Raw genomic sequence first — 22513 nt, 5'->3', positions numbered from 1 at the left:
TCGTTTGCATTCATAACTTTTGGTGCAAAGTAGGCCTACTTTCATCCACTCCACGAGTTCGTGACTGTTTTGGTGTTTCAGGATGAAGGCGGCTGATCCTGTAAGGTCAACATGTGAAAGAGACTTTGTTGTATCTGCTTTGCAAAGGGAAGTTGTAAGTATGAAGTTTTTAAAATCTGAAAAATTATCAAAACCTTATAATATTAAATAAAAGCTTGTTCGCCACATTAAAAACAAACAACCAACAAGTATCACCTACTTTTGTACAAATTTTAGCCATATATCTGCCGTTCTTCATGTAACAGCGAACCACGACCTTTTCAAGCATTCGAATAAGTGCCTATCATTCTTCTTAACTGTTGTTAAGCAAGACTTGTACGCCTGCTTCTAACAGAACGCCGTGCATGGCATGACATGACATTTCTCGTCAAGATCTTATTTGCAACCAAACGACTCGGACAAAAAGCATAAAAGTTATTAAGCAACTCATAGAGAAATGTATTTTTTCTACAAAGCATTGCCTCTGAAACTCAGAACATTTTTTTTACAAATGGAATGATATGATACATGCAAATTCTTTCAATCGATGTCATCGTGCAGCCTTTATTTGACATAATAAATAGACACATTTTTTCACGGAAACTTTCCTGAATCTTTTAAAAAGGCAAAAGTTTCTAAGAAAAATATCCCCTGAACAAGGATTTTTATAGACAAGTAAATCTACCAGCAGCATTTTTGAAAGTATTTTGAAAAGCAAACTTATGCACTTACCCAGTCTTGAAAAGAAATTCTCAAATTTTTATGTGCCTATTACAAAAAACTTTACTTCCTAGCCTGCTCTTTTTAAAATCCTCTTTTTAGAGAAAGTCCTTGACATCTGCTTATGCATGATTACCCTAAACAACCGAAATAAAAAAGTCAAAGGACACTACAGCAAGTGGGCTAGGCTTTGACAAGGAGTAGCACAAGGGTCAATACTTGGCCCTCTGCACTAAACATGAGCTACCAAAGACAATATTGGTTCCTGAGTCTTTTGTCCAACATGATCACCTTTGTTACCAATTGATTTTTACAGTAAAAAATGAAAACTCAAATTGATCAAAGATTCTCAAATGAAAAAAATGACATGACACAAGTAAAAGAGATTGCAGTTTATGATGTTCACTGATATTATGGTTCCAATAATCAAGGATGCAGACCAAAAAGATAATTTTATAAATACACTTGTTTGCCATCCAAATTTTAAGTGTGACAAGAAACAACATCTGTTTCGTACCAGTCTCATTCCCATTGGGTTCGCTTCAGTAGCTAGGGACAACTACACTGGAAGAACACACATAAAAAATAAGGCCATTCAGTGTCAAGCAACATAGAGAAAATCATAAAGTAGTTTCAACCAGTCATTCCTATGGCAACAGCACCATCTTATATTTCTTTTTATAGCATGCTATTGTTCCATTATTTGCCATTTTTGGGTATATATGCAAAAACAACAATGGAGGAACATAGAATATAAGTTGAAATCAGAAAAAATTTCAGGTTGCACTATTTTTAGAACAGAAAAGAGACCAAAGAATTGGCTAATTCTGAGATGATGGGTTAAAAATTCAGAATTTTGGGTCATTTTCATATGAAATGACCCAAGGCGCTGTTGCAATTACTCTGTTTTTGTATGAGGACAAATTTGATTGAATCCATCTTAGATTCTGCATTCCGGATTCTGGATTTTGCATTCGTTATTGCATTAGTTATTTGATCCCAAACCAAAGTGACTGGAAAATCCTGTTCGCAATGGAGTCATTTGAAAATGAATTGTTTTATTAGAAAGAGTGAAGACAGAGGTATTCAAAAAAAGAGTCATTCATTCTCAGTTTCAAAAAGAGCTCGAACAAAGGATATGAGAAAGGATGAAAATGGAGTAATTGAAACATCTTTGTTTTTATTTTGACTAAAAATTACCTGAAAAAATGGGAATGGTTCTAGAATATACAAAAATGGAATGATCTGAAAACGAAGGCATACAAAAGCAGAGTAATGGAAGCAGGACCTTAAAGAGTGATTATGCCCCCACCTCGAGAAATGCTATCAAGATAACAAATTAGAAAAAAACAAAGGAGCAAAAGAGAAAACGAAAAGTCAGTCAAAACATTTTGCTGTGTGTACGATTGAAATAAAGCCTGGGGAGTGTTAGGGGTGTGTGGAGGCTTGCGCGTGCGATGGCAGGCCTAATATTAACAGGACTGGCCATGCAATACAATACAATACAATACAATACAATACAATACAATACAATACAATACAATACAATACAATACAATACAATACAATACAATACAAAAAAGCAATACAAAAAAGTAATACTCTCTATGTAAAGTTCTTTCAAAGTATTCAAGTCATTTAAAGTATTTAGGTATCTTTTCTACATCATTTTTAATACCCTCTTTAAATTTCAATTTTGATCAATACCAACAAAGATTTTATATTTTCTTTTGATGTGTCTTGACAGAATTATGTTATTCTTAAAATCAGAAACATATTAAGTATATTTTAGATTGCCAAATTGATCTGTCAATGCAAATAATGTGATTTTTTTAGCGTCAGGATGGTCGAAAATTTCATGACTACCGACAGTTAAAGATTGCATTTGGAGAGAGTTTTGGTCATTGTGAAGTGTGCATTGGTAAAACAAGGTAGTGTTCAGCAAATTATTAAGTTTTTTCTCTGCATATACATCACAAAAATATCTGAGTGAAATCCATTGTTTAAAGTCCTGTACTCTGAGCTTTAAACTCCAGTAATTAGGGATGAAATAGCTATAAAAAGGGCTATAGGGACAAAACGAGCAGTTAATGTAAACAGGAAATCCTTTAACCAAAATACTAATTAAAAGATTGCCTTCAGTTACATCAAAGTTTTTGGTTAAATCACAGTAAGGAACTAAATCCTTTTGCATAATATCTCCACTATAAAAAATTCCTCAAAATACCTCTTGAGTAAAACCATAGAACTTCGGGATTTTAAAAGTCAAGAGCCAGCAAATAGTTAAATCCAAACTCTTAACAAGCTGTAATAGTATTATAGAGTAGCCAAAACAAACAATAAAATTCACAGTAGTTTTTAAATAAGTTTTTTCTTAGTTCTGGTGGAGGTATTGTCTAGTTTTTCATCCAGCATCCACTTGGAGGGACTTACTACGTACTTTATACTGGCCATGTGTGGCTGTTTATTGACATTGTTTTTCTCCTATTGTGTGGCATCTATTGTTGTGTTTATTCTGTTATACATAAAAGTTTGTCTAGTAGACCTTTATTTTCTGATACAGGGCTTTGGCACAAGTTTCATGTGAAGTTGTAGAACCAAATGAAAGCAGGCCGAAGGAGGGCCTACTATTTGTCAACATTGATCTATCACCCATGGCATCACCTGCATTTGAAACTGGGAGGTAATTTCATGTTGTAAAAATCAGCTGTCACAATAGGCACTATATTTTCTATAATGTTTTGTTTAAAATCGAGACTTGCAAAATTTTAATTCGTTTTTTTAGATATCGACTGTTGATTTTTAAAAATTTTTTGAAGACACTGCACTTTTTATTACGGGCTTTTTATTATTTACGGGCTTATTCTGCATTTGCAAAATTTTCTAGCAACACTCGATTCAAATAATTTTCTACTTCATATACATATATTTTCAAAGTTGAGGTTTTATCTGCTTTATTCAATACCAGGCCTTCAAACGAAGCCATAGATCTAAATCGTTTTGCTGAAAGATGCCTGAAAGAATCAAAGGCAATTGATACCGAATCACTGTGTATCATTGCAGGAGAGAAGGTATATCGACATATCTACTCAATAGTTTTTGGCTCATCGACTACTTGGCCCCTGAATGTCTGTTCTTTCGATATTTTTCACTAATCTGAGTATTCTATAATTGGGCAATATGTTATACAAATTCTACAATATAGTAACAATTTATACAATTTGTCAGTTAGAAAGCAGAATGTTTTGAAGAAACTAGCAATGGTCAGTAAAATACTAGTAGTTAATAACCCCAGGTTCTTGCAGCTTGTTTGTTTTTAAAATGCTGATTTCAATGCGCCAAGGGGTGTCACTCTCCATCATTTGTAGTTTCGTAATAATTGCAGCATTATTATCTTCATGATCTCTATGATAAGATTTTTTTGTTCACGCAAGTGGATTCTTTTATATATGATTTCATATGCAACAAAATTCAAGTTAGCTGTTAGCATGAATAAGTAATCTAGCTTTTATTGGTGTTTTTCTAATTTTTTTGCAGGTATGGTGTATACGGGTTGACATTCAAGTTCTTGATGACACAGGAAATATTTTAGACTGTGCTTGTTTGTCTGCAATAGCAGCGTTACGCCATTTCAGGTCAGTATTCAATTCTTATATTTAATCTTTCCTTCGTTTCTTTCTTCCATTTCCTTCCCTCTATCCTTCCTTCGTTCCTTGCTACGCTTCCCCTTTTTCTTTTTGGTCCTTACTGCACGTAGCTAATACTGCCCCCTTTCGTGAGACAATGGTTCCGGTTCCATTACAACAATTAATATTTCCAATTGTTTTCGTCGATTCACCCTCTTCTCAATAATGACTTTTGGCATATAGAAGTAAAGGACTTTTATATCGTCATTATAAGGTAGCAGGTTTCAAAGATGAATCACCATCTTGACGAAGATAAGCCTTGGTGTCATTCCAATAATTTGAACCCCTAATGACACGAATGTTTATTAACTCGAAACCTTTCAATCGTCCCTTTGGTGGTTCGATTTACCAGGATTTTACTGTTATTCAACCTGTATACCAGCCTTAGATCGTCCTCTTTTCGTTTTGTAGTCATATCCAGTTTTTTCTTATGGAATTTGTCGAGGTTTCCATTTGATTCCTTTCCATTTGTTAATTTTACAGCATCAAAAAGTGATCGTTTTTGTGTGAAAATTTACAGTTAATCATTTCATAAACGTCTTTTGATAAATACTTTTGGGACTATAAACTCCCCAGTTGCTAATTCTAAAGATTTGTTGAAGTATTTAAAGATGAACGCTGAAGAATAACAAGACAAATTTGCTCTGCTATCTTGTTCATTGGTATCAACCATCGTGTTTACATCTTACGATGCATCTTAATTCACCTTTAACGCGTCTCTTTTAAATCTACAGTCCCTGGTTCTGAGTTACTCTACAAAAATTCTCCAAATTTAACTACCAATAAGAAGCAAGAATATGTGCAGTTTTACGTCAACTAAAGCTAATTAAAAGCAATTTTTATGTAGAAATAACGCTGCATGCCTATAACACGCTGAACACTTATAACTAAATTTACCTAAACATGTATCTGTAGCCAAGTTATGGAGTAAACAAGCAATGTAAGGGTTTTCCCGCGTTCCTAACGAGTTCACCATGCGATCCATCTAAGTGAACCGTAGGAAAAACTAACCACTACACAATTCTGTATTTATAGCAAATAATTTACCAACTACGTGTAGCAATTATGGTTAGAAGAAAAATGCCCGAAAGCAATGGAAAAGTTCCGACAAATACACTTCTTGTCTATTATGTTATCGTTGTCTATCACATCTGGCTATCTATCAACGTCTCCAGCTCTAGCGATTCAGCTATAAAGAAAAAATCAATAGTTTACTGCTTTTTGTTTCTTTAGATGTTGTGATTCCCTAAGGTAGTCTTTTTGTGTCATAAAGGCTACGTTCATATTGCTCCATATTCGTTTCTATTCATTCTCGTTGGTGAAAACGGTGTCTGTTCACGCTGATCCTATTTCATATGATTGTGCTATGAATACGAAAGGTGTCCACACTGCTCAAACAAAAACGTTTTTGGTAGCCTCATCTTCAAATAGAGGCCTCAGTTTAAACTGTGACAATTGCCATTAAGCTCAGGAAAGACGTAATTTTGAGTTAATTTTTTGTAAAATCGACCGTCCATTGCGAATTTCACATTTGAAATGTTTGAAAATTGGTTGGCAAGAAAGTACGTAAGTTGTTGTGTTGCTAGCTTATTCAAATGTCTCCGTTTTGGTGTTGACACTGAAAACGGGACGTATTTAAGACTTTTAAAGTGTCCCTATCATTTTGCGTTTTCAAACAAATCTGCCTTCATAGCAAGGCAGTGTGAACGCAAAGCGAGAGCGCGTAGGTTTTATCTCGTTTTCAGGCCTGAAAATCGATGAATTGTTTTTAATTTTGCCACAGACTTCCTGTTGTGACAATAATGGGAAAAGATATAGAAATCGTGAGTATGAAATGCTTTTTTTTCTGAATAAATCAGTGCCTCTGTTAATGGTCCAATCACTGCTTTTCTTTACCTTTGAGCTTGCTATAGGGAAAGTTATTATCCTACGTCACTATATTGTTACTATATTGGCTATAAAAAGGAACAACTGCCATTTATAGGAACGTCTGTGGCATTGCAAAGAACTTGTTAAGCTCAGAGAAACTCGATACTCGCCTACCATGATAATACCCTTGATAATACGTTTGTGACAAAATTGTCATCTAATTCTGCTTCATCTTCTTTGCATTTATTTAGCATTCTTTTGACGACAAAGAGCCTGTACCGCTGGGTGTCTATCATATGCCAATATGTATCACACTCGGATTCCTGGAGTTCAGGTAAGATATATTCCCAGAGAATAAATGCTACAGTTAACATCCGCTGTCACGTACACCCACTATCTCGAATAATCTCTGCCTCAAACGCATTTTGCTTCCCCTTCGTGTTAGTCTAATATTGAGTAAAGAACTACCACTCAGGGTGTTATCCTTATAAAAATGGTTATAATCTTTGTAGTGCAAGCTGTTTTTATGCAAAATGATAAACCCACATTATTTCAATCTGTAGAAATGGACCATAGATCCTCTCCCGGAATCTTCTTCTCATCGTCTTCAAATTTTCATTTACCTTTGTGCCAATCAAGGAAAAAAATTGACGATTCGAAGCTCACTTGATTTGCAAAAAGATTTTTCAAGAGCTTGATTATTTGTCTCGGTGAAGTGAATCTCCGAATTCAGTATATTATCAATTTAAACCTGCGTTTCTCTTACAGAGTTATTGATTACTCTATCTTCATTAACTGGAAAACGAAACGCGTTTTATACTTTTATAACGAAACCTTTTATTTGATAAATTGTAAACGCATTTCTTCTCAATTTAAGACAAGTTGTGTTTTTCAGCTGAAGTTATAGCATTTTGCTAACATAGACCTGGTAATTGTTACTTTTGTCTGATGAACTGTGAATTGATCTTCGCAATAAATTACTCGATCTAATTAGTTATCGGTTAATCATAATTGAATTTCTGACATTGTTTGATAAAGTGAAAAGCCGCTACTTGATCCAACTGAACTAGAAGAATTTGTTCTGGATGGAAAGATGATGATAGCAATGAACTCGTACATGGAAATCTGTTGCGCCAAAATGTGTGGTGTATCGATAGATCCAGAGAAGGTTAGTCACACTGTGCATATTATTTAAACTAGCTATTTCTGCTGACAAGAACCGTTTTATAAAAATGCGACTAGGGTTCCTGGCTCAAGAATGTTGTCACGTGTTTTGTAGGTTGTGATATGCTGTAGAGTAATATTTTCTGTGACTCGTATTTGTTCAGCTGCTTCTGTATTCACAGTGTGAAGTATGTCAAGCTGTAAGCCTTTTCCCATAATGACCGAAGCAAGGTTACAGGGCGCTGTCAAGGACTTCTGTCCTATGGTTTGCTTTACGGATCATGGGCCAAGCTACTTTCCAGTTGTTCCCTTTTAATTCAAACTGCAAAAAATGCTCACACAAGATATATTTCTATTTTTACAATTTTGAATGTACTCAACTTTGTTGATATTGTCTTTCCCTCAGGTTATAATGTGTTGTCGAATAGCTTCCTCAAAAGTCAAAGAGATAACTGCAAAGATCAAGAAAAGTTTAGAAAACGATAACGAAAAGCGGTAACATTCGTTTCTCTAATTTATATGTCTCTAATGCATTTCCGTTCATTTTAGGACCACTTCCGCAAATGCGGCTTTACTACTTTTGCTCCAAAGAATTTTCTTGTAATTTTTTATCCTGGTAAACTACCCTTCCATATAATTGATGAACACCTAATGAAAGATGTTTCAGCAATTGAATACATTTTCAGTATTGCCACCAAATTTCTGCAGGGCATTTAATTGCAAGTGAACGCATTTTCCCTTTTGTCATCGCTATATGGGTCTTGTTGTTGTCCATTAATATTCCTGTAAAGAAGCCATGCATGTAGCTTAGAGCTTGCAGTAACAACGACAAAATACGGCTGCGAAAGTATTTTGAATTTTCGCCTTAGTAAAACACTACAGCATTGGGAAGACAGCCCTTAAATTGCAAGGCGTGAAAATTGGCGAGCAGTATATTCTTTCATAAAAACCTTAGACGTCTTGATAAAAATCATTTGCTTTCAAGAAGATAAGTGCCTGATCTACTTTATAAGCACGAAATTCCAATCTTTTATTGTTATCGTTTGAGTCAAGCTGTGTAAAAATCTGGCTTGGTTTCATATACCTACAAATTCTGTTTTCAATAGACAAATCTGTTCAGCAAAAAGCTCAATCTTTGAATGATTATCATGCTGTCATGTCGCGTGTCAGTTTTCAAATTTTTTCAACATCGTTAGATCAAGATCGTGACAACCATCAAGATAAATCCAAATCTCGGTTTCAGCTTTTCACTCATATCGTCATTTAGTAACCGGTCTGTGTTTTCTCAATTTATCAACATAGATTTCCAAAGAAAGAGTCAGTAAAAGTGCACAGAGTTGGGGACAACGATGAGAAAAATATTCTAAAAACAGTGGCAGAACCTTCAAAAATAGACTTGACTGAAGTCGTCAAAGCAGCTTCAGGTAGAAATCATGTTGACGTATGGATGCAGATCTGTTAAAAAGGAAGGGAATATAGTGAACTTTGTTTGCTAATTCATTTGAATGACTTTACAGTGACATATTTATAATCAAGATTTTATAGGCAAAAGCGGAATTTTTAAAACAAAGTTTGTCTTTATCTATTTAGAATCTTAATGTGCTTGAACTTCTAAAGATATGCTAACACCATAAGATAATGATACATCTTTCAAATTCTCAGAAATCTGCAAAGGAAAGACTATGTGAATTTTCCGCATAAATTTTATTGGCCCCATAAACTTCTCACGGACAGCATCTTATTAACCGTAAAAATCTGTTTCAGTTTTTTTAGAAAAAAACATTTTGCACGCTGATAATTCAATAGATTCCAAGATATTTGAGCAGTGATTTATCAATGTCGTCCTAAGATCCCATTTTAGGCCTACAAAGTTTTTGATAAACAGTTTTGTGGCACAGGAAAAGTTTCTGTATGGAAAATTGGGACTTATTTTTTCCCAATCAGTCTGGTTGCAAAATTTTAATGCTTGATGTTTTTCCACCTAGAAAACGTGCATATGAAGCCGACAACCCCGTATCCTTTCCTTAATTGTTGTGTTTTACGTGCTCAGATCTATGCTTTGTGTATTGTTTTGCATTCATGACGCAGTTGATATTCACCGTTCACCTGATACTGGTTGTAGTGACGTAGTGACGTATGCATGACGCACCCAAGAGCTCTTGCATTTCGTACCCAGAGACTGATGGGCCTGTTTTCATGACAATGAAATATTATTTTATGATAAGCCATTGTTGTATGTTTCATCTTGAGCCATTTCTCGAGTAACATTTGTTACAGTCACGAAAAGGTATATCGACCATAACATAATCAAACTCAGGAAACCCATCTCCAGGCAACTCAACCACTAATTCAGCAAACCTAATCACTAGTTAATGTAGGTAACAATAATAGTTAATTTATGTTACTTTGTGTACGATCTCACCAAATGGCTCAATCATTTAGTATTTTTTATATAAGTTTAGCCAACTGATGCAAAGTTCTTTGACACAGACCCAAGTATCGACCCATCCAAGATATCAATACAGGTAAATTTAGCATTTATTATTGAAACAGCTAATTCACTTGAAAAGGATTACTTGAAAACAGCAGCGTCCCATTGCAGCCTGCTTGTATCTTCGATTGGTAGAATGAAAATGAGAAGAATGATATCCTTATGTTGTTAACCTCATGTTTCAGGTTTAAGAATGGTCTGCGATGTTAAAAACTTTTGCCATGTATCAAGTTTAATTTTGATAAGTTAACGATTGTTAGTGTTCGTCATTTTTGAGAAAGACTTCATCCATGAATGTCGACTTCTCTTACTTAGCGATCTAAAATTGCAACAGTTGGAAATGGAGGTACAAATGCATGGGTAATCAGTGATGATGACAGCGAAGACATGGAGATTGTCAGTAAAAGGCGGGAAGAAAAATCATCAGATTCTGTTGAGACAATAACGATTGATGGTATGTTTCCGTGTGTAATAGTTAAGGAAGGATGTTTCATGTATAATTCGAAAGAAAACCGAATGTAAGCAGAAAATAAAGGAACTAAAAAATGTTGATTGTTCTCGCATTTCCCACCCTACCTCTATCTTTGAACGATTCTCCCTACCTTGTTTCAAAATTTTAGTCCTCCACTTAATTTTCTGGGTGTTCTTTAGATTTTAACCTTTGGAACACTTCACCTGCCGTAACTCCCTAAAGAGACCAGACTGAACGGCCAAATAGGGACTGGAATGAAATAAATTGCTATGCCAGCGAATAACACAATCGGCTGATATTTCTGATTTTAGCTTACTCAACTGCTTGCTTTTTTCAAAGCCATTTTCAAATTTCTGATTTTAGAGAATCATTTGTATTTACGTCACAAGTACTGATCAGCGAGATTTTATAATCGAGTCAGAAATTCACCTCTTTTTATCTATAGGTACATTTGCACCCAGTTCTGTTGTCGAGCGTACAGAATATTTTTAACGGGTCGGTATGGTTCCTTGCTGTAGGTTTCATATTAGAAAAAAAATTCATATGGTAGAAGTTTTGTATCGAAACTACCAGCTTGGTCTCCAGAGGGGTCACGTTGGTATAACAGAAAGGAAAGACTTTGGTAAAATGTTAGACATTTCGTTTCTCTTTAACGTTTTTACCTGTTTTTTTTTTAGACGATAGTGAAGAAGAAGAGACAGTGCAGTTAACTGTGAACGATTTGGACTATCAAAATAGGTAACGTTTAGCGTTTAGCTGTAAACTGTTAAGAGTATTACCGGCTAACTTATCCTGTGTCGCCTCTTAATCTAACGCCGACGATATGGGCTTCAAGCAGGAAGGACTTCAAGTAATTACGATGCCTTAAGATTTAATCACACTGGAAAACAAGCAAACTATCAATATATTTTAATCCGATTATCTGATATTTGGAATTTTTTCCTCTTTCGAACAATATTTTCCCTTTCGTAATTGTCACAAGAGCATAATTTAGATATTCCCAACTATAACTGTTAATATAAGGCTGTCACAATAGTTGTGTAATCAATGATACTTAGCTTTTTACTTAGCAGCCCCATGCAAATAAAGGCAGAAAACAACACCCCTTCGATTCCGATTGAAAGCGACTCAATTAAAACCGTGGCTGAAAATTCGAACAATCTTTTGAAACGAAAGAAGAAGAAAAAGAGAAAAAATGCCAAGTCTATTTCATCATAAATATTTGTAAGATTTTTTATTTTTGTCAATATGTAATATTTTTATTGCATAAAGCCAAAGTAAGATAGGATATCCCAATATCCCTTGTTTTTCTTCGTGCGAAGGGAGATTAAATCTCCTAAAATTAACTGAGTAAGCACAAGTCTTGGATAGATGAAAGCCGGTTGCTAACTCCTTTATAAAACTGGCTTGCAACTTCTTGAAATTACGTATAGATTCAAACGCGCTCGGTGAATGATGAACCCAAACCTGGATGGATCGAGACACATCTATTCTGTAACATACTTCTCGACTGCTCCTTTTTCTTTGGTCCTATTTGCTGACTGGCTTATTTTGTGTCGACGTACGTCAATACAGCCGTTTTTATCGTCGTTTGGTATTTTATGGTCAGTTAAGTGGTCTTAAATCAAGTTACCAGCCTACGCAAGTATCATCTACGTGGAAAAACTTCACAACGCGGAGCTTGCAAATTCAACTAAACATGGAAGCAGGAAGATTTACCTCAAAAGGGGATTTCCGCCCTTGCTTATTTCTGGGAAACGCAAGAGGTTCAGGAAGAAGCATTAACATCCCTTTGCAACCGTCCAACGGTCAAATCCGTTAAACTTGAGCGTTGATAAGGAACAAAAAGCAGTCGATACTTTCTACAAGGATTGCTGTTCATAACTCTGACGTATTGTGGTCAACAAGAAGCCATCAAACAGAGACAACAAAAACTACCATAAATGAACAAAGTTTCTACTAATAAAAAGAGTTTTTGGTATTTTTAATTGCCATGCACAAAGATATCGTCCTCCTAATCATCATTGTCGTGATCTTCATCTTTAAAGTGAAAACAATTCATTATCTCAAAAGCTGGAAAAACAACAGACATCTTTCATCTTTTTTCAAGTTACCTGAAAAAGTTTTTCGCATTAAATGTTGTTCGAGGTGGCTAAACCTCCTTAAAAAATTCCCAACATGTTTTTACCTTGGCAATTTATCCACCAATTTAAAAGATTAAAAGTAACAATGTCTGAGAAAGCTTAGTGATATCAAAGGTAGAAAAATAATCATCCTTTTCTTAAGAAAAGCAAGGCAAGATACCATTTCATTATACCATTTATATACCATTTCACATTGCGTACCAGATATGTTGAAAGTTCTGAAGAGTTTATTATTTAGTTTTTAGTTTAGGATAATATTGGTTTAAAAAAGCATTGCATGACTTGATTTAGCATAGGATGATTGTCAAATATATTTGTTTAGATTATGATTAGGCTTTGTGAATGGAAATTTCAGACAGACTCATATCAATATGAGAACCTTGTCTGAACAGTAGTGTAGTTTTTCATTCCAATAACTATCAATGTCTTTACACTAAGCTAAAAGTTCAAAAACCTGGAATAAGCATCTGCAAGCTATATCATTTGATATTTTATCATTTGTTGACAAGAAAAAGACACAGTTAACAAAGGAACAAGACACATGATGAAGCTTTATTTCAAAAGTGTATGTACAGTTAATGATAAAGATACAATCGACTACAATCCATTGTCTCTCCTTTTCATCCCCCAAATGTTTGTTGCATATTTTACCACCTCCTTCAATGCTTAAATTACTACAATACAAGTTTGCTACAAATAAACGGATCAGAATTTTGAATCTAATATAGTGTCATGAAATTAAGTTTTGTTTTCATGTTTGCTGGGCAAATGCTTTCTGGTGCCTTTCAGGAAAGCCTTTTTGGTCTATTTGCTTTCTTAATTGATAATGAACATGGTGAGGTATAAAATAAAACATTATATGCATAGAGTCAAAGCAATAACCAAAAATCAGCCAGCTCTCTCAGAAAATTGCAGCCTTTTAATTTGTGATTTATATCTCCATTAAATAAAATGACAAAGTTTTAGGCATTTGTTCTGGAATTACTCAAGAGGGGGTATGAGAACACACATAAACAAGTTTACTGTGAAGGGAATTTGAGTAATGTATTTCCTCTAATGAATGCCTCATATTCAGCCATCCATTTATGAAAAACACGCCCTGCTGATAAATGCTGCCCTCTGATAAATGCCACTCCGCTGATAAATGCTGCCCTTTTTTAAATGCTGCATCTTGAATAGCAGCGTTCATAACAAAACACACCAAACAAGAAGTAACAAATAGTTTATACGCTTACTTTTCAAAAGTTGTTATGTCATAGAGACAAGGACTCTGACGGAGACAGGGAAATTGACATTCCTTGACATTTCCATAACCTGAACACATCTTTGGTTAACTATAAACAATTTTTCACAATCTTCATTACGTGTTTTTGGGAAAGAAAGGTTAACTATAAACAATTTTTCACAATCTTGATATCTTTTTTTCATCCCACTTTCTTGTCATTTTTTATTTGACACAAACTTTTCATTTTGCATTAAATGCCTTCTTTTGAAAAACGTCATCCTGCATTAAAAGCTGCATCCAAAAGTTGGATTAACGCTGTGGCGTTCTTTAGAGGAAATACTACTTGAATGGTATCTTGTAACTTCAATAATATGACACTAATAACACTAATGCTCAATTAAATCTCTCCGTGGGGTTAAGAATATTGCAATTTAATTTTTTGAATTGCAGTAGGAGTAACGCAATATCAATCTCGTAAATTTACAACAATGGTTACATTCAAAGGCATGCTACTTTTGCTGCAACTACAGATAACATTTCAGCTACATATGCAGGCAATAAAATTTGTAAAAGAAGCCAAGTCTAGAATATCTTAAAAGTCAATCATACAAAATAATTTTGAAAACTGGATTGATGTCATAATAAGTTTATAATTTTTTGCTTTGTACATTGTGCTTTCAAAGAAGTACCTTCTTTAGGAGGATAGTCTCAACAAAATTGTCCATCTCAACCCTACTTCTCGCCAAAACCATATCAGTATATCTAAATTGCATAGAGAAAAAATGTGCTTCCTTGCTTTTTGTAACAAATTGCTCACTATGCATAAACTTCCTAAACATTACTTGGATCAAAATTAATGCCCAATAACAAAGGGCCAAATTATACCAAACAATAAATGATTTTCAAATGATTTGACTTTTTCCAAAGTACAACTACGCATACTCCTGACTGACCAGTACCGATGTCGAATTTGTCAAGCTATCTTCATCATCTGTAGATGTAAGGCTTGCTAAAATAAGGAACAAAAACGAATTTTTAAAATTATTAATATTTTTACTTTAATCTTCCTGTATCTATCTTTTGCAAAAAATCTTGAAATTCAAATGTAAATGTGGAGGATACAATTTTAGCTGCCTATGCCTTGAAAATAAAATCCAGTTCAACTGTTTACATATTTAAAACATGGCAGTGCCTATATGCAAATAATGTACTCCAGCCAGGCTATGCCTACAGTGATACATGTATAATCATATGCGAGGGGCAAATCACTGCTTAAAATCACATACACTCTCGAGAATAATCACATTTTAATCACAAATTAATCACATTAATAAAAATTCAAATTAATCAAACAGTATATCAAATCACAAGAAAGTATTGAAAAACGAATATTAGAATCTTTGACCACGTTTATCGGCATATGTTATTGAAAAGTGCAATATTTAGAATGTCCCTTTCGCACTTTTCCAAACTTTTCATGAACACTTTGGAAAATCTGCAAATGGACGCTCGGGAACATGAACAAAACAACAACAAGTTTTTCTAAGTACCCTTCGATGGAGCAAAAATCGAGACCACGTTATGATGCCTGGGTCACTGAAACAACTATTGCTGTTTTTGTTGCCCAAATGCCACTGAAGTTGATCTGACCGAAAAACCACACCTGATAGCAGTCATTTTTCACCCATTGCTACAGGGGCGGATCCAGACAGTTCCGGCTGTTGCAGTTGCAACTGTTACATTTATGGGAAATGATTCATGTCAGATTCTTGTAATTTCCTCAAATAAAGTTCGATCTTTCCGGAATTTTGAATTTTTTCTATCGAATAAAGTTTCAGGAATGACAGTTTCATTTTCCAATAGCAATGGGCAGAGAACAGAGCACATAAATTTGCCTTAATGTCTTTTACAAGTTGTTCAACAACTGTTCAATGTTTTTCATTTCAGGCTATTTGCATCCATGTTGCTAATGCATCTATGTTCAGGAAAAATTGCTTTTTTATGCATATTCAAGTTTTTATGCTGAACGTAGATGGCTCACACAACAGAAAACATGCATGGGCCTTATTGTCCTTTGCAAGGTGTTCAACAACTGTTTACTGTTTTTCATCCAAGGCTATTTGCATCCATGTTACTAATGCTATTGTACAGGAGAGATAGCTCTTTTGAGGCAAATTCAAATTCTTATGACGATTTGTCATTTAATTTATGAAACATTGTTGTTTAACTTGGCTTATGAATTGGTTTACCGTCATGTGTTCAAACGACGTTTATTGCACATGAAATTATTTGAGAGCACTTTTAAATCTATGATTCAATCTCTAAATAATCCTAAATTTAATAAAAAATCAATCACTTTTATCTCTTAAAATCAAATTAATCACACACAAAATTGATTTAATCGCAAAGTGAGCACTAGTGATTATCAATCTCGTACACCATTTTCAATTGCCCCTCGATCATATGTACACACAGTTGCCTGATTATCACATACAGCATATAACTTGGGAGTTGCAACTTGGAACTAGCAGTGGCTCCTGTTCTATACACTTCATGGCAGACTGACTGGTCAACAATACTTTCATATAATCATATCCATCTTACCTTTCTATTGTTTGTATTGTTCTATTGTATTTAGGTTGATAAGATTTTGACTATTGATGGAGACAAAATTTTAAATATTCACAGAATTATATATATTTATGTTAATATATATTTTTGCAATGTTCAGAATAGTAGGGTTTGGCTGCTCAGTACCAGTAAAATAAGTTTTCATGGTGCAATACTATTGGTTGACCTGGAACTGGAACTCATAAACTCACCTCATACTGAATAGGGTATACCACATGGAGACTTAAGATCAACAAATGCTCAGTTGCTATGAATGAGGCACAGGATGCATCTTAATTACCGTTTATCAACTACTAGGGTAAGAATCAAAATCAAGATTTATGCCTTTGACATTTGATGTGACTATGTGTTATTTTGTGATACTTGAAATTCAATATTTTTTCTATACATACTGTTGTTGGCTGAAAGATTGGCTGTTTCATCATCAGTATTTTGATGGGAATGAATTTCTTGTAATGGCGTGTTTAAAGCCTCTGTTTGCCCCTCTTGTGCTCCAAATGCAACAATGGTACGCGATGATGCTGCTGTTACATCAAAATTTCTGTCACCAGAATTCTCTGGCACTTCCTACAAGTAGCAAATAATTTCACTTTAAAATATCTTTGCAGCTGAGTATATATACATATTCCTCGCAAAGCATATATTTGGAGAGCTGTCTAGCAATACATAGCCTGTGTTCCAAACTCTGGCATTATACAATAATACCTTATAACAGGCTCATGCCGCTTTAATCAACATTACAAACGCTTTCAGCATTGTTGTTATTAAGATCATTTTTAGAGCGATCACTCATGCAAAGGAAATCATACAAGCACAGGGCCACTTGTATGGGCTATTTCTTATGAAAAGGCCTGAAGCATCATACATTTTGTCCCCTTATAAAAATGTTAGTATATGGCCTAAAAGTATGATTACTGATTGCATAACCTTGACAGTTCAGAGAAATTCCCACAATTTTGATAAGTTGTATGATGAATTTGTACATTGCATTAAAAGAGTAAAATTGTTCATTAAATTTGATGAAAATAAGTGTCATTCGTTTATCTCAGACATCAAGATGTGTAATACTAAGATAACAAGAAAACAAAACTTTTATTTGCAACTTACAATCCCAAACTCTTTGAGAATATTGGTTTTACATATAGGACATGTTCGGTGTTCCAGCAGCCAAGGGTCTATACATATTTTATGAAACTCGTGCCTGAAAAAGATAACTCTATATATCATTATCTAGTTATAAAGTGATTTTTTAACAAATAAAATCCGCCTAGGATGTTAAATGATTGTAACTCACATTACTGAGCCATATGTTGTGACATAAATGTCTTATGCTGTAAGAACAAATGTTGTTGAGACAAAAATAACTTTGTGAACAGATCAAAAATAGCTATAATCAGTTAAAAGACTTCCAAATCTTTCACTGGGCACATCTCAACCAATTTTTGTCACATTTAACTAGTTTTGCATTGTTAGAAATGTTTTATATGTTCTTGTAGGATAGGTGGTAAAAATTTGCAAAATTCATGATGTCACCCTAAGCTCTATAGCCCTTCAACTATCTTGTTTCTTCCTGAGACACTGTTTACAAAAAAGCCATGGAAAATTGCACTGTTTGATCTTACCTGCAACTTAATGTGCGTAATGTTTCGCCCTTTAAGTAACCCTCTAGGCAAACAGCACATGTTTCTTCTTGATCCTGTAATCACAAAAGGTTAGAAGCCTTAAAAATCAATCAAGGCAATACTTGTTCAACACTTAAAGAAAGACCATGCTAGGCTGGGCAACATGATTTTAACAGATTTTAAGAGAGATACACTATTACAAACAAATTTTAGGGAGAGAGAGATACACTAACTATGTCAAAAGTTGCCCTGTCCTTTAAGAAGAGTATTTTGAAGAGGCATCAACACAAAAAATTAGCATCACCATGAAAATTATTTGGCCATGCTAGTGTGTTATGTGAACATGGCACGCATCAGAAGGCACAATGTTGTCTCAAATAGAGAGTGATGGTCGAATTTAGGGATGAGGTGAAGTGAGCTAGATCATCTGGAAGCTGAGACTTTTTCAGGTTGTCTTTGTCAAGATTTGAAGCTGAAACTGGAAGATTTGTCACATTTATGGTTTAACATCCTTGCAGCTTGGTTTAGCTGTGAGAGCTGTCATTATGGTGTTCATTTGATTACATGTTGTTTACCTAGTTACAGGATCTCCCCTGCTTTAGCAGAAGAGTTGTACAGGTATATGATTAAACTTAGTGACCTACAGGAAAGGTAAAGCAATATCATGTTTCGATTTTGTAACATTCAGTCCATGATCCCACAAGACATGGATGATGAAGAAGAAATAATGGTTCTTTCTAAAAGTTGTAGTCTACTGTCCTCTCCAGAGAAAAAACAAATAGAAAATGTTTGGAGAAAATGAGGTGAAGATTGCCCTGGAAAATGGGCCTACACCAACGTTTCACTGTTTTTCATATATTTATTTATGTAAATAAAAAAAGGTCACAATAGCAGGCTGCTCGACAGACAGCTGCGGGCTCTGATAAAGCCCCGTATGCAGGGGCGTACCTTGACAATTTGGAGTGGGGGTGTAAATGGGTCAATTTACCGACCAAAATTCAACCCTCCAGATTTTGATACACATCAATAGACTATATAAAGTCAAGATACATATCTATCGACAATCCAGAATATTTACCAACCTGTGTCAGCCAAGCTGTGTGGTGACACCTCTCATAGTTAAGGGTCCTTTCTGTAATCAGTACCTAAGGGTCCCAGGGGTCCGAGGGTCTAAGCGTGTGGTTTTTCAAGGATGCCCTGTTTTTGCATGACATTGTTCCATTGCCTTTTGGATGGGCTCAGATAAATAAACCACTTTCAGACCATGATAACTTGATTTTTTGTTGATGACCATCACAGGCCCTAAAAATACTAGGCTATCAAAAATTCAATCCTGCTGGTGGCTCTCACTTGAGCAATTCTCAGGGGACAAAATTTTGTGTTCATGCCACTTTGATCATCATCACATTACAGAAAATGACTCATTATCTATTGCTGCTGAGCTTTTTCTACCTTTAAATGCTACTTGACACTTTGGTCATTCTTTAAAAGGATCCTGTTATTTAGACGACTGCTGTGATTGTACAAAAGCACAAAGTGAAAATTGACAAATCTTACAAATTGAATTTTGAAAACAATTTACCTCTAGTGTATCCAATCCATCACAAACTCTTGTTTTCAACTTTGCAATAGCCTTCTTTGCTGCATTAGCAAGTTGCTTCTAAATGAGAATAAAGAGCAGAAAAGGATGATTGGAAGCTGTTTTCATGTATTTTTTACATTTTTCTTTTTCATTTGCAGTTTTTGCATGTGCATACACAGACCCAAATTGTGCAAGCATGCAGATTCCTCCAAATAAAATGACAACATTGGGAGGAAAATTTCTTAAAAATTCAATAGTCTTAAAGTTCAAAGATATATTTCTCAAGCAGTGAGAAATGAAAATCAACAAATTGAAGGGCAGTTATCCAAGTTGTTAAAGTCATATAGGATTTAACAACAGCATCACAAAGACGTGACATATTCTACAGTTGCTATATTGTTGCTGTATAAATGAATATCTGCGATGATATCCCTTACCCCTACCTTAATGATGATATGTAAGTCAGTGAAGTGGTATGGTAATACTTTGACAGAAAGTAGGGTCTATGAACAATTGAAAATGTTGCCAATCCAGATATATTGAAATTATTGCAAAAGAATTCTATATAATCTTCTTGGAAATTTATTAACTAATTAAAATTAACATCCTTTTGGAAAAGCAAGAACATGCTAAAACTTTTTCTCTGACATGCTGCAGAGTGTACAAGTATCTCTCCCAATGACTTCAAGGGATAGAATAAAACACCATTAGAAATTTAAATGACAACAAGCATAACATTATTTGTTTCATTCACCAGTTTTAAAATCAATATACATTTAAATGAAAAAAAATTTGCCATTATTTAGAATAAAGGCACCCTTGCACACCACTAGTAATATTCTCTATAGGTAAGCGACACTGATCAGCATCAGGCAAGCTTGTGCTCATGTTTCTGATTGGCCTACTTCAATCCACAACTGTGTATATATGTTTCCTAATTTGAGCTTTCAATCTATGTTCTGACAAATGTTTTAACCTTTTACTTTACATCAGTGCAGGCTCTGGTTCTTTATAAATTTCATTATATATTTTTTTTATTTGCGGGGGGCCCTTCATAAGCATAGACCCGAACCACCTCCCTTTAAAACTCTGCATTTTCTTTCTACTGAATTATAACAATTTGCAAAATGTAGTATATATTTATTAGTTTAGATTATTGATACTGTACCTAGCTTTGTATGTAACTTTCACTTTTAACAATGCAAACATAAAAAGGTTTTTACCCTGTTTGAATATGGCTATAGAGTAGCCAAGTGTGGTGTCATCAAATATCTATTTACAGAATTTCATAAATTTGGCCGCATAATCCGAAAGAACGGCATAAAATACCTCTCAGTGTGCAAAATTAGCTATATCATATATGTTCCAAATTGGGCGAGATATGGCCAATGAAAGAATTCAAGTTTGCTAAAGGATTTCTGTTATTCTGGTCTGGTTCATAAAGTTATGAACCAAGACCAAATTACAGAGGTTTGATGGGGCAAGAGCCTGTGCTCAAGTGGTCATATCTCAGCCAATTCGTAATGCCTTTAACTGATTTGGCATATTTAGAGGTATTTAGAAATTTGGCAAATTTGGCTGATTTGGCAAAATTTAGAAATTCTAAAAATAAATTTTTATGACATCATCATTTCGGTACTGTATTACTATCGTTATTATCAATTGGATAGAACGTTGAACAAATAATTGTTTAGAAAATGCTGTTAGATGACTTCAAACGGACAAAACTGGTAACAGAACTGTGGATTAATAGGGAGTCGTTGAACTTTGCTTTAGAAAATGAAATTTCAAGTTTTATCAAATAATGATATTTAACTACCTTAAATAATTTAAAAGTCAGGAAAATTTAATCCTTCGTCCTAGCAAGACAATGAACAGGTTGTTGTACAGGGCAAAAATATAAAGACCACAACACAAAAAAATTAAGCATCATTCCTTACCTCCTTTTTATCTCTGGCATAAAAGTATCTGAACCTTTGGACGTAATAAAACACCAGCCATGCGAGCGATATACACATCAGCAAGATGAAAGAAACCAATACGAACAGCACCGAAGTTTTCCCTGCTTCCCAGTCCCTCTTCCGCCGGTAATGGTAGCGACCAACTTCGATTTGCAAGAATACCTTGTAACTTACGAATAATGAGACCAACTTTAGACCAGCCTCTCTTGATATTGAAACTGCAACAATCCCTACTCTGTATGATTTCATTTGCAGACTGCCTTGGTTTTTACTTGAGCCATTATCGAAAATAACAACAGCTGAGGCGTTCACGGCTTTTGCGTTCAATATTTTTACTTCGAAATTACAATTTCCTCGTTCAATAAGAGCTATCCACGGTTTCAGTGAATTTTGAATTCGAGGGAGAACTGGCTTGCACCAATCTTCGTTTGGTATGTAATACAAATAACCTTGTGCGTTTTCTATAGACGCTCCTTTTCCATACATTCCATGGCGAATAAACTGCCTCCATATTGGAAAAATGTTGTCCATCTTGTAGGAGGCATTGAGAACCGCAGATACGTAGGATATATCATCATTGCTTGCCAAGCATCCAGTATGTAACAAACAAAAATGAGCGAGGGAAAAAGATATGATGGTTAATCTAAAGAATCCTCCTTCCATTTTGATAAACTCTTTGCCAATGTTTATCGTCGTGCTTACCTGTCCTTCTCACAATGAAAATTAAACATTCAACCAGCGGACAGGATGCTTGCTACTTCGTACCGTCTTATAAGGTCACAAGAATTTCCAGCGTTCTCTTCCGGCTGGGCATTTCAGAGCAGAAACCATGGGCTCCGTCCAGGGATGTGCCGATTGGGGGCGTGGGGGGGGCGTCACACCCCCCAATGTCTGCAGACTTCCAGAA

At 34.8% G+C, this 22513-nt stretch overlaps 2 protein-coding genes across 3 annotated transcripts; one reads left to right on the top strand and one right to left on the bottom strand.

Moving 5' to 3' along the window:
* Positions 1–13: 13 nt before the first annotated feature.
* On the top strand, positions 14–11729 carry LOC135686917 (exosome complex component RRP45). 2 transcript variants are annotated; one of them, XM_065203313.2, is made up of 15 exons: positions 14–154; positions 2596–2690; positions 3323–3442; positions 3728–3830; positions 4297–4394; positions 6229–6268; positions 6566–6648; positions 7353–7482; positions 7885–7973; positions 8781–8902; positions 9464–9491; positions 9976–10003; positions 10285–10423; positions 11119–11179; positions 11515–11729. In XM_065203313.2, the coding sequence occupies exons 1-15, from the start codon at positions 83–85 to the stop codon at positions 11657–11659; spliced, it is 1353 nt and encodes a 450-aa protein (XP_065059385.2). In that variant the 5' UTR covers positions 14–82; the 3' UTR covers positions 11660–11729. The 2 variants fall into 2 exon arrangements, with proteins under 2 accessions (XP_065059385.2, XP_065059384.2); XM_065203312.2 differs by having other exon boundaries at positions 11512–11729.
* A 1401-nt stretch (positions 11730–13130) lies between these two features.
* On the bottom strand, positions 13131–22347 carry LOC135686918 (RING finger protein 150). Its single transcript, XM_065203314.2, has 6 exons — positions 21586–22347; positions 19646–19723; positions 18064–18137; positions 17549–17642; positions 16834–17008; positions 13131–14819 (listed from the first exon to the last, which is right to left on the bottom strand). Exons 1-6 carry the CDS (start codon positions 22267–22269, stop codon positions 14743–14745), a joined length of 1182 nt encoding a protein of 393 aa, XP_065059386.1. The 5' UTR covers positions 22270–22347; the 3' UTR covers positions 13131–14742.
* Positions 22348–22513: the final 166 nt, after the last annotated feature.

This window comes from Rhopilema esculentum, chromosome 6, assembly GCF_057945365.1.
Source record: "Rhopilema esculentum isolate cy_ngs chromosome 6, ASM5794536v1, whole genome shotgun sequence".
NCBI classification, from domain to species: Eukaryota; Metazoa; Cnidaria; class Scyphozoa; order Rhizostomeae; family Rhizostomatidae; genus Rhopilema; species Rhopilema esculentum.
The sequence above is the reverse complement of the archived record's forward strand: the minus strand, read 5'-3'. Positions and strand labels throughout refer to the sequence as shown.

What these genes read in the sequence shown, in the direction of transcription:
- LOC135686917 (XM_065203312.2), top strand. Translation starts at nt 83, where the DNA reads ATGAAGGCGGCTGATCCTGTAAGGTCAACATGTGAAAGAGACTTTGTT. An exon ending in GCAGCGTTACGCCATTTCAG is followed by an intron (nt 4,395 to 6,228) that starts GTCAGTATTCAA and finishes ATTTTGCCACAG; the next exon opens with ACTTCCTGTTGTGACAATAA. An exon ending in TATCGATAGATCCAGAGAAG is followed by an intron (nt 7,483 to 7,884) that starts GTTAGTCACACT and finishes TCTTTCCCTCAG; the next exon opens with GTTATAATGTGTTGTCGAAT.
- LOC135686918 (XM_065203314.2), bottom strand. Translation starts at nt 22,269, where the DNA reads ATGGAAGGAGGATTCTTTAGATTAACCATCATATCTTTTTCCCTCGCT. An exon ending in ATGCCAGAGATAAAAAGGAG is followed by an intron (nt 19,724 to 21,585) that starts GTAAGGAATGAT and finishes ATTCTCATTTAG; the next exon opens with AAGCAACTTGCTAATGCAGC. An exon ending in CAATCTTTCAGCCAACAACA is followed by an intron (nt 14,820 to 16,833) that starts GTATGTATAGAA and finishes TCCTTATTTTAG; the next exon opens with CAAGCCTTACATCTACAGAT.